Source organism: Carassius carassius, chromosome 49, assembly GCF_963082965.1.
Source record: "Carassius carassius chromosome 49, fCarCar2.1, whole genome shotgun sequence".
NCBI lineage: Eukaryota > Metazoa > Chordata > Actinopteri > Cypriniformes > Cyprinidae > Carassius > Carassius carassius.
In genome coordinates this window covers 11672198-11684703 of record NC_081803.1, presented here as the reverse complement: position 1 = coordinate 11684703, position 12506 = coordinate 11672198, and the positions used below count along the sequence as shown (strand labels likewise).

Sequence of the window (12506 nt, the reverse complement as noted above, 5' to 3'; positions counted from 1 at the left end):
ATGCACCCATTAACACAATGTGCAGACACACACGAACAAACAAACACACACACACACACACATTTTTACTTTCTCAAAAAAACTCATTCTGTATGATTTATAAGCGTTTTGAAAAATGGGGACATGGGTTTTGTCCTCATAAGTCACCCTCTCCTCGTAATACCTGTGTCATACCCATGTTATTATACAGAGTTGAGTTCTGATATGTCACAAAAACAAGAGCACACACACACACACACACACACAGAGAGAGAGAAGCTAAAATTGAGAGCCAGAGATAGAGGTGTAAATAACTTTATTAACTTGAGTGTTCTGTTGACAGAAAGGACGGAAACATCTCCAAAGAGATGTTTAGTACTTCCACGTTGACCTCCTGCTGAACTCAATTAGAGTAGCAGGTATATTGAGCTGACAGATGTATGATAAAACAGAAAGCTGATGCTTTAGCACCCTCTGGTGTCCTGAGTGAAAAATGACTTCAATTGTGTTATTTAGGCTTTTTAGACGTATTTTTTGTTGTTGTACCCTTTCTCACTTCAGTTCTTTTCACTTCTTTCTCTCACCTCATCTTATTTTCCATCATTGCACTCCCTTTTCTGCCTTCTCCCCCTCTCTCTTTCTTAGTGTTCATTGTCTTTGAAGGCAAGGTGCAGCTGTAGTCTCTCTCTGAAATGATTGCCTGCTTTTGACCTCAGAGAAGAGCAGGATACGTACATAGTAAAAAAAAAGTATTTAAAAATTGGTTTTAGTCAGCTCTGCAAATTGATTGGTGTCTGTCATAAACACTGATGTTTTGTTGAGTGTGGAAAGCAGTGTATATCCGTGTCTTATTCTTTCCCAAGAGACAGACTCTCTCCTACAGCTTAACAATGCACATGTCAAAAGTGAAAGTGAAAGTGATGTGACATACAGCCAAGTATGGTGGCCCATACTCGGAATTCGTGCTCTGCGTATAACCCATCCAAAGTGCACACACACAGCAGTGAACACACACCTGGAGCAGTGCTGCGGCGCCCGGGGAGCTGTTGGGGGTTCAGTGCCTTGCTCAAAGGCACCTAAGTTGTGGTATTGAAGGTGGAGAGAGTGCTGTACTTTTACTCCCCCCACCTACAATTCCTGCCGGCCCGAGACTCGAAACTCACAACCATTGGATTGCAAGTCCAACACTCTAACCATTAGGCCACGACTTCCCTGTCTTATTAAGTGCCTTAATAAGACAGACAGCCTGACAGCAGGGTGTATAGTGTCTGTGTGTGAATCTGGTTTATTTACTGTATTTATATTTGGGCGATCGGGCTTGTATCATATAGACACTAGAGAGACCTTTCTTTCTCCTCACCTCTCAACCTTTTCAGCACCTCTCTCCCCCACAGCAACCCTCCCTGCTCTTTCCCCCCTTCCTCCATCTTCCTATCACTCCCTGAAGCATTCACCATGTCAGTGCAGCACATGTAGTTCACAGGTCCGCATCGATCGCTCTGTGATAGAGGCCAGCCCTACTCTGGCTGTTTTGCAGTGATTGCAAATTGTTAAGGTCTATTGTAATGACATGCACTCTGTGTCTCAGAAGTATGGTGTTTTTAATGCAGCAGCCAATGATTTTACTTCCTGCAAAATGAATTTGTGTTAAAAGAAATATTTGGCGTGCTGTGTTATTTAGCAGTGTTTTTGATTGCTTGATTGATTTTTCTATTAGTTATTTAGTGTTGCCTGTTATTGTTGTACACACTAACTCTAAGGATCTGTGTCCACCAAACCATTATTTCCTGAGACTAGCGTGTTTTGTTGTTGTTGTTTCAATTGATTTCATTGAGATCATTTCATCTCTGGACTGGAGCAATATTACTAGGAAAAATAATGCTTGGAGGAACAATCCTTTCACAATGGGTCTAGCTACACTGTACCACAAAAGTGTGTTTTTAAAAAAAGCAGCATTTTCAGCTGTGTAAAAACACTTTTGCGGATAAAAATCCTAAGTATTATACTTGTAAAACTTCAGTCTGGCGTACAAAAAACAACAACAACAAAGACAAAAAAAATTAAAATTCCCTTAGATTTGTGAGACCAGGTTATCATAGAGACTTGAGAATGGGCTCTCTTGACGACTTAGCAATCATGCAAAACATCATAGCAACCACATATCAATCTTATAAAACCAATCAGAACACTTTTTCAACTGTATAGGAACACCCTACCAACCACCTATAGAGTTTTGCTTGGGATTATTAAATTTTTTCTTGATTAAAGTAATTATTAAGGTATTTTTGTATTTTTTTCTGTATATATTTATATAGAAACCAATTACAATTACAGTATTCTGTATTAGTTTCACTGATGAAGTTTAGTGTGCAGTGTAAAATTGTAGTTTGCATGTGCATGCAAGTGCAATGTTAATGTAATGTTTTTAAAAGCCTGGACAGACCAATCCGATTTCAAAGAACTAGCAGCGACGAAAGCCGATGGTGTTGTCACCTCGTGTCGGACCAAAAAGCTGCACTTGAACACACCGCACAGACTACAGCCGACAGCAGACTAACACGTGAGAGGAACGAGCTGTCCATATCAGCAGCTATCAATAATATATATTCACCATTCAAAAGAAGAAACCGAAACAAAGATATAAGAGATAAACGCAGATATACGAATTGTAAACAAACCGGCACTTGCTTACCATTTTGAATATCAGTAACGTTGGTTACTTTAATAATTTTAAGCGGCTTATGTTGTTATGAAAACATTCATATATTAGAATGATTGGCAAAGATCATGTAACATTTATTTAGAATTTTATAACATTCATTTTCTTAACACTTTAATTTTAATTCTCGGTACGGACTCATTTGCTAAACTGAACATCCATTCAGAGCCAATGCAAGCACGCCAAACAAACTAGCCCGACCATATCTCGCCAACGCCGTTAAAATGGACTTCTTCCTTTTGCAGCACTTTCCTGCAGAATCTATAAATATTGTCTTGGGTTTGGCCACTCAGCACAGCAAGTCCCTTTCTCTCCCTTCAGCTAGTTTTGGACTTCAGATGTATCGGTTTGCGCTCACCCCTGGCAACCAAATCTCATAATATGCGGACAGACCAGAATTGTGGCCCGGGTCGATGCACTGTAAGAGCTGTGTGGTTTTGGTTGACTGGAGTTTTCTTTGCCTTTTGGCTCCTTCGACACTCTCAGGGCGGCTGTTATTATTGCTCTTTGGGCTGCACTGACAGACAATTCACTTGGTGTTAAAAATTTAATCTTGTTTAATTGGTTTATATAAAATAAAAATAGTAGAACACAATTTGTGAGGGATTTGCAATCCAGTGTGGAATATGAAGATTGTCAATGACATGTCAGTGTGGATTGCTGTTATTGTACTGTTATTTGCATCACTGTTGTAAATGCCTCGAGAAATATTTGTCTGTGTTTGTTTGTCATAACCCAGTTTTGTCCTCTTGAGTGACACATAAACATGATAGTATAAAATGTTTGGATCATTCATAAAGACTCTTTTGATTTAACTCCAAAAAACACTATAAAAAAAATGTGTGTGTGTGTGTATATATATATATATATATATATATATATATATAGATATATATAGATATATATATATATATATATATATATAGATATATAGATATATATATAGATATATAGATATATATAGATATAGATATAGATATATATATTATTATTATTATTTTATTTTATTTTTTTTGGAGTTAAATCAAAAGACTAAATCAAAATGGCTGATCCAAACATTAATATATATATATACATGTGTATATGTGTGTGTGTGTGTGTGTGTGTGTATATAAACCAATAAATATGTAAAAAAAAAAATATATATATAAACTCTATATATGTAAAATATATTTACATTTTCAAATTATATTTTGTATACATGTTTATTTATACATGTTTGTTTTTGTGGCCCATAGGAACTGAGTTGTGTGTGTAGTTTTTCGAGATTTGTGGCAAACATGCAGCCTCATACCTCTTCTGTTTCAGGTCCTCAACACTTTACACTCTGCTCCATTGTTCTTCTCGTCATCTGCCAGCAATTACACTCGTTTATCTCCCTTTCCTCTCTTTCATCTGATCCCTCGCCCGCTAAAGACTCAGGAGCTGGGCTGTAGCAGAGGGCGGGAGGTGTGCGTGCGAAGCCTGGGCCGTGGAGTCCCGTTTCTTGTTAGGACAAATGAAGAGCGCGATCTGTGGAGAGGGTTTGGCAGTTGCCCCTACGTCTGAAAGTCATTGGATGGTGGAATTTTTCCCTCATCTCTGTCTCTCTAGGGCGTTCTTATCTCTATCCAAGTCTCCCACTGCCTGGAGAGCAGAAATGAGCTCCACACGCAGACCTGTCACTGTTCATAAAGCACACAGTACATTAAACCCATTGTGTGTCCCTAACAGCTGACAAACGTTTGCCTAACCTCTCTAAAGCCTGGTTCACACGGGATGATTTTAAAATTGTCGGACGATTTTCCAAACCTGAGAGACCCCACACACGGCGATAAAAATTCACAGGTCTAACAGTTTTGCTCGTACAGTGTGTGGTGTGCAGCCACACGGCAAAATCAACACATCACACACGAACCGATTTGACTCCCGAGCATTCCCAGGTCAGACGGGAAATTTCGCAAAATCCCTCGAGATCAAACGTGACTTCAGAGTAAACAATCATGGCGGACGAAGAGGATGCAGTGGCCATAGTTTGTGCTTTGTTTTTAACGGGAAAAAAACATAAGAAAAACAAGAAAAGGCGATGGTCAAAGAGGTGGAGACAACGCGAGCATGGACTATACTTGGTACATCATGATATGGATGATATGGTTGTTGTTTTATCTCATAGAAATGTTGTTACGTACTACACAGATTAATAACCGTTTAAATAAACGTTCATATATTCGTTTCCACGGACTTTCTGGTGCACCATGCTGCCGGCTGTTTTGATTTTGTTTCCCGGTACGTCCTCGCTGCCTCGTCACCTCGCTTTCTGATTGGCTACACGCCACAGTCCACAGGCTGCGTGATCGTTTGTCCTCGGGGGACACCACACACGAGAAGAAATCGGGCCAAATAAATCCAACATGTTGGATATCCCCGATTTGAGATCGGAGCGATCCCGACGTCCTTCCGAGCAGAGGAGAGCAGACTTAACACACCACACACGGCAGGAATATCTGATCAGATTATTTTACGATAATCGGAGCATCCTAAGATTGTCGGAAGGGGTGAATCGGGGCTAAAATCGGCCTAATTATCCTGCCGTGTGAACCAGCCTTAAGAGCAGTGCTCAACATATCCCTACTAATGCTGGGGCAAGATCTTCCAAATATGTGAACACTTTTTTTCTGTCATATAGTCCTTAGTCGAAGTAGAGGCTGTATTTAGTTTGACAAGAGCAAGTGTGCTGGGAATGAAATTACAGTCCATTTAGTTTGTCATGTTGTTAGCTACAGTACCATTATGCCGATCATAGTCCATTTTTTTAGAAAAACTCCTGAAAACAGGTTTGTTTTGTGGCACTTCAGTACCCCATAGTGTCGTTTTAATAATCAACACAAGACATAATTTAGTTTAGTAATGGCAGATCGGAGGCAAATTGGTGCTCATTCACAATAGTGATAGTAGTGTAGTGTGTTATCAAAGGCAAAAATTATATATATATATATATATATATATATATATATATATATATATATATATATATATATATATATATATATATATATATATATACTGTATATATAATAAGATATATGGCATACTAAATATCTGGACCTGTCATTGACTCACAGTCCTGCAGTGTGAGATTCATACTGCACATATTTACACAAAATAAAATTGCACATTGGTTGTGCTTTGATATTTAACTTTAGCATGTAATATTTCCCTGCTTTCCAGAGACATGCTTCTGTCTTTGTCTTTTCTCTTCCTTTCATTTGGATTATGTAGGCCGTTTAATTTGAAACACTGTTTCTTTCGGTAAAAGCTTAAAAGATTGAATGAAGTGCTCAACGTGTTTGTCGAAGTTTAGTGGAGGTCCGTCTCTGTCTCTATCTGTGGTTCTCTCTCAGCGTCTGGCATCTGGTGAAGTGGAGAATTTGAGAGATTTAGAGGGGCTGTAGGGGTGTAACTCAGGAGTGCCAGGGGAGCTGCGGTGGGATGGCCCGTCGTTCTGTTAGCATGTACAGGGCCTCAGGGGTCAGGCAGACTGTTTCTCACAGCCACCCAGAGCTGTTGACTCCTGGAGCTGTGGCAGTGAGCTCACAGCTGAGGATGAGGCTTCCTGCTGCTCAACCAAGCCTGAGGCGTTTACCCTGAAGCACAAACAACACTGTGCAGTATGTGTGTATTGCTGTATGGAGGTGCATGCGTCAGTGTGTTTTGCAAAATTTGAAACATTTCGCTTTCCTCTGCATGCAGTTAACCAGTTAACTTAACACAACACCAGTTATATCAGTGGTCTAAAAGCTAATTATTGTTATATGTTTTTGAAAGAAGTCTCATTTGTTCAGCAAGACTTCATTTACTGTATGTTGTAAAAAATACAGTAAAACCGTAATATTGGGAAATATTTTTACAATATAAAATGTCTGTTTTCTTTTTTGATACATTGTGAAATGTTATTAATTCTTGTGATGGCAAATGTGGATTTTCAGCCATCATTACTCCAGTCTACATTTTCACATGATCCTTCAGAAGTCATTCTAATAGGCTGATTTGACTCTCAAGAAACATTTCTTATTAAAAATGTTGAAAATAGTTGTGCATCTTGTGAATAGGGTATTTATGCAATGGTATTTTAAATGTAAACATTGCTTTTACGATGCTACATTCATACTAATATGTGTCAGTATAAAGCTCAAGACCACTGCTGTATCAGCCAGCGAAGCAACATAAACATTTATTAGTATACCACTAATAATTAATATTATGTATATATCCTCTGTTATAATTAACTTGCCTCTGTACATCAGCATAGTTGTCATTAGTATACCAGTTGGCATGTCTTTGCAGTTATATATCAAATTCTCTAATTTTGGAAAAGCAAGAAACAGCCATATAATATGACCTTTTTTTAAAGTTATCGTGGCCATTTTAAAGCATTAGCTTGTTGCAGTTCCTCACAGCCACTGATTTCAAGCTTACATTAGATATTTTTTTTTAATAAATTATGCTGTTTAATAGGACAACAATAACTGTTGACAGAACAAAAGACAATCATTTTATAAACATGCTAACAAGATGAGTGCTTCTATGGCTGGGCGATATATCTAACGATGTGATCATGCGCACCTAGTCAGTAAATCTGGTTCCGTGATTACCGCTAAATCGCCATCACCTGCTTTCAAATGGAGCAGCATTTAATAGACAGAGCCGTAGATCGCTGACAAGCTACGCAATATCGCGTTCATTATCCCAGATGAATCGCCTTTGATAATGAACGCGATATTGCGTACCGTATTTTTCGGACTATAAGTTGCACCTGAGTATAAGTCGCATCAGTCCAGAAATACGTCATGATGAGGAAAAAAACATATATAAGTCGCACTGGACTATAAGTCGGATTTATTTAGAACCAAGAACCGAGAGAAAACATTACCATCTACAGCCGCGAGAGGGCACTCTATGTTTTCAGTGGTAGACTACAGTAGCACTGAGCAGAATAGAGCGCCATCTCGTGGCTGGAGAAGGTAATGTTTCCTCTTGGTTAATTTCTCTTGGTTCATGTCAAATAAATTTTGATAAATAAGTCGCACCTGACTATAAGTCGCACCTGACTATAAGTCGCAGGACCAGCCAAACTATGAAAAAAAGTGCGAATTATAGTCCGGAAAATACGGTAGTTTGTCAGTGATCTACGGCTCTGTCTGTTAAATGCTGCTCCATTTGAAAGCAGGTGATGGCGATTTAGCGGTAATCACGGAACCGGATTTACTGAAAAGGTGCGCATGATCACACCGTTAGACATATCGCCCAGCCCTAAGTGCTTCCAGAGTCTTAGTACACAACAGTCACTTCTGAATTATTTTGTCCTTGCTGTGTTTATTTCTCGCTCGTTCTCTGCTTGAGTCTCAGGGGCCTGTGTGTCTCTTTCTAATGGGTGCCAGAACTCTCTCTAATCATATTTATTTACTGATTTTCTCTGTCTTTTTGTGTTTTATCCACGGGGTGCACAGTGAAGTGGAGCGTGTGTGTGTTTGAAGGTGGATGTGAGCATGCACATGCCCTGTCACTAAATATTACCGTGGCGATGGGTGCCCAACATGGGATGGATCAACAGCTTAAACAGCCCTGGGGCTTGTGTTTGTCCTAAATCTGCTGTTAATTTCTCCCAGTTTGTCGCTACATCTTCGGTTGATGACCCTAGACGACCTTTCCACATCTTATTTCCTCATTTTGGAAATAGACAGGACAATAAAATCACAGTGCACACCAACAGACCACTTTGTTTTAGTTCTTGGCTCATGGGTAGGCTAGGGTTTTAACGATTTTATTTGGTTTAGAAATTGATTTAACTATTAGGACTGAATGTTTGGACACGTGTTTCTTTCGTAATCCATTCCTAGGTTGATTTTACTGAAAATTGTAACTCATTAAAACATTATGAGAGTTGTTAATAAATGCCAATCATGTTTGATTGGCTTTTTTATATGCAGTAATAGTGGATTTGGCAGCATGTGTGAGATTGATATGGTTATCTGCCAAATTTAGCTCATTCTGTTGATTCCAGTTGGCATGTGTTAGGGTTGAATGCATTGTTGGAAAAACATAATTATTATATCACGTACGTGTGTGTGGGTGTGTGTGTGTGTGTGGGGGGGGGGTTATACAGGATGTTATACAGGATGTGCGAACTGTACTTTCTTAGAAAATATTTTAGTGCTGCTCACTTATATTTCAGTGAAAATCACAAATAAACAGAACAGATTGGATTAATTGTTTTGTAGGTAATGTAGTTAGGTTTTTTTGTGTGGGGTTTGACGATTGTTTCAGGATAGGCATTCTATATATATAATTAAATGAAGTCATTTGCTAAATAGATATGGATGAAGTAATGTAACATTTTTCCAACAAATTGCACAGTAGCCTGCAGTCTGGATTTGTTTTGTTTATCTTTGTTTGAAGTGGATTGGACTGTAAAAGTTAAGCTGCATAAATGTGTCATTTAGAATTGTTAGTTGTGTTGATGTCACAATGATGTTGATGTGTTGACAGAGCACGTTAACGTATGACCACCCATGTTTACATATCAAGGCAATGCACTCTGGGTGGTATTTCACTTGCAAAGAGGTTAGCCAGTCATAACAGAGATAATTTACATATAGAAGAGTGGATACAGTCAGCTCAATTCATATTGATAGATTTCTGACTAGCTGTCTGATCTCCTGATGCACTGTTGTTCATCAGATAAAAATTAACCAAACAGATCCACACTCGCAAACTGACTCAGCAGCTGTGCCTTTTGCATTACATCATGCACATTTATGTAGCAAATGACAGTTAAATATATATACAAGTTTGGGCAAACCTGATGTGATTTGAGAGTGATCCAAAGAGCATCTTGTGTGGAAGGAAATCTGACCCTTATGGTTAGAGTCATAAATTTGGTTGTATAGAAATAGTGCAGAATCTGAAATATTCCTTATTTAGTTTACTTCTTGTTTGTTTCAAATGTTTCACATTTTCAAAATCTAAAATGTTGTCCAAAATCTATGTATTTGCTGGTTTAAATTAGAGCTAGAATCCCAGATTTTCATTGTAGGCTCATACATTTGGTGTCAGTGAACATTATATATCGAAAAGAGTCAATGTTGTATGGTTATAGCAATATAATTGCTGAAAGAGGACATAGAGAGATAGACAGAAGATGCCAGAAGGTAAAAGGTAGATGAGAGTGTGTAAATCATATGGCTGGTTGAGAGAAAAAAAGAAAACGGAGTAAAAAAAAAAATCATTCTTCAGTCAGAGACTTTTGGCCTTATATTTTCTTAGAAGATTGTCAAGCTGTCATAAAACCATAAAGGAAAGAAAACAGATTGAGGGACTCATAGAGTGGGGAACGAGAGACTGCATATCCTCTGGCTCTCTGGCATGTGCCATTGCTGATGAACGCAGCTGAAGCTTATTTGAAGAGCTGGGCTGACATCCTGCCAACACAACGAGAGGGAGAGAGAGAGAGAGAGAGAGAGAGAGAGAGAGAGAGAGAGAGAGAGAAGCACAAGCAGAAAGCAAAGCGAGCAAGAGAGAGTGAGTGAGAGAGCAGAACGAAAAGAAACACAAGCAGACAGAGGAATTGAGCTGTGGAGGAGCAGACCGACTGCATTCAGACCTCCATCCTCTTGCATTCTGCACCGATACTGGATCAACTCATCTTACCTGTATTGCTGACCCTAGGTGCACTACAAGCTCTGGGCCAACAGCCGAAACAATGATCAAGTCCAGCTGGTTCTATGTCAAGTTCAAATATAACGAGAAGGTGAGTCAGTACTGTTTCCTTTTTTTTTTTTTCATAGCTTGAATTTTTCCTCGTTCACTCTTCGATCGGGTGTTTAACAGGGTTCACAGCCCTCTGTGTGACAGAGTCATGCTGGTCCTGTAATCTTAAACCTGCCATTGATCTGTTGATAACAGTGATGCTGGTATATTGATATCTGTGTATGTGTGTAATGATATAAAAAAAACCCTCTCATGCATTTTTAAATAATTATGTCTGCTTTTTGAAGCATTGAATATTTAATCGAACTTGACTCTACCACCAAGGGCCACGGTTTAAATTTTCATTTAAACACGTTTTTCACTGTTAAGAGCTGCCCTTATGCAGCGCATTTGCACGGTGATATGAAAGAGCTTCTTGATATCATTATTGCTGATGTGTTGCGTTATTTGAGAGAAATCTGCTGAGACTGAGCCAGATGGTAAAATTCATCAGATGTGGTTTGTTTGTGTATATACTGTACGTGTGTCTGTCTGAATCAGGTCATGCACAGATCAGCACTGTGAAATATGAAACGTGATATGTACCATACACCCATATATCAGACTGATATATTGGCTTACATGTTGGCATATTTTATATTTCCAGTATAGGGTAATAACTCTGCCTGCTAAGCTGATTAACAGAAGTATGTCTGTTTCATATGTGGGAAATCCAGTTCCTCTTTGTTAGTGGACAATACACATTTTCTGTTTGGATTTTTTTTTTTTTTCATTATAAATTTGGATAATTTAAGTCTAATTTGATAAATTGATTAAATTGATTATATCTTGCAAAAAAAGAAAAGAAAAAAAAAGTATTGAATTATCACCTTGCTCTCTAAATGTTGGCCTAAAAAATACACACTTTGAACTTTATAAATAGAGTACATTTAACACCACTAAAGTTGGCGCATAGTGCTAAACAACAACAACAATAATAATGCACTACAAAATTAACCACAAGTACCTATTTTTGAAGTGTTTATTTTTATTTTTTTTTACATTACTAAATGATATTAAACTGTTATAATGTGAACTGCTATAATTTAACATGACACCTAACAGAGCTCATTACTCAGTGTGTGTGAATGCTAGACAGACGTGGAAAGAGAGGGTTTGAAATGAAAAAGAGATGGGGTTCATACTCTGGAGAGGAGATCGGATGAGGGATGGGAACCCTGACTACCGCCTGACTGCTCTGCTCCTTGGTGTGTGAAAGTAGAGATTGAGAGAACTCTTTTGATTCAGGCCATGAAATGAGCGCAAGAGGGTGAAGAGTATAAATAATCACTTCACAGCTGATTAACAGAGCAATGGACGAGGACTGAGAGAGATGGACTGAGAAATGTGGCTAGCGGACCAGTGGATGACTAATTGAGCTTTGAACAAGTCATAGATGTGAGGGTTCAGTGTGTCGGAGTAGAAGAATATTGTACACTGCATTGAAAATTGTCTACATACAAACTGCTGAGATGTAAAAAATGACAAAAAGCATATTATGGAGTTGCAAGGTTATAGTAGTTTTTAATTTAGCTTTTTTTTATTAGCAAATGTATTAGCAGTTTTTAATAATTTCCACATACGTACATATTTTTATGTATTTTTTTATTCGATTATTATTGTTATTATTTTTGTTTTATTTTAACTTTTAAAGGTGCGGTATGAAATATTGACAGCTAGTGGGTGAAATGGGTACAGCAGTCAACATTTAGAATATTAGAGAGATTTGTTTCTCGCACCCCCCTCCTCAGACTCACGGTTTTTGCGGGTTGCCAGATTTAGGACATGCAACAGGAACAAGTGCAATTGACAGTGGACTATAAGTTGATGAGTTGAGTTATCTATCTTTTAATATACCTTTGGTTATAGAACTTTGAAGCCGGATGGCGAGGCTTTTTAGGTCGGGGGGAACCTGCAATCACTGACCCAGTTCATTTTCTGGCTTCCATGGCTGCAATACGCTGTTCTTGCCACCAACTGGCAACCTGGAGTGTCAAAACACTATTTGGTAAATTGGCATTGG

At 38.4% G+C, this 12506-nt stretch overlaps 1 protein-coding gene across 7 annotated transcripts in view; it reads left to right on the top strand.

Moving 5' to 3' along the window:
• LOC132132789 (autism susceptibility gene 2 protein homolog) overlaps positions 1-12506 on the top strand; it is a 361078-nt gene that overhangs the window by 89316 nt on the left and 259256 nt on the right. The window contains exon 1 of one of the 7 annotated variants that reach the window (XM_059545321.1): positions 10305-10484. The exons of the other annotated variants lie outside the window; for them this stretch is intronic. Coding sequence (XP_059401304.1) covers positions 10437-10484 — 48 coding nt within the window. The 5' untranslated portion in view covers positions 10305-10436. Of the gene's footprint in view, positions 1-10304; positions 10485-12506 lie in introns of those variants that run through there. 7 annotated transcript variants of the gene reach the window in all.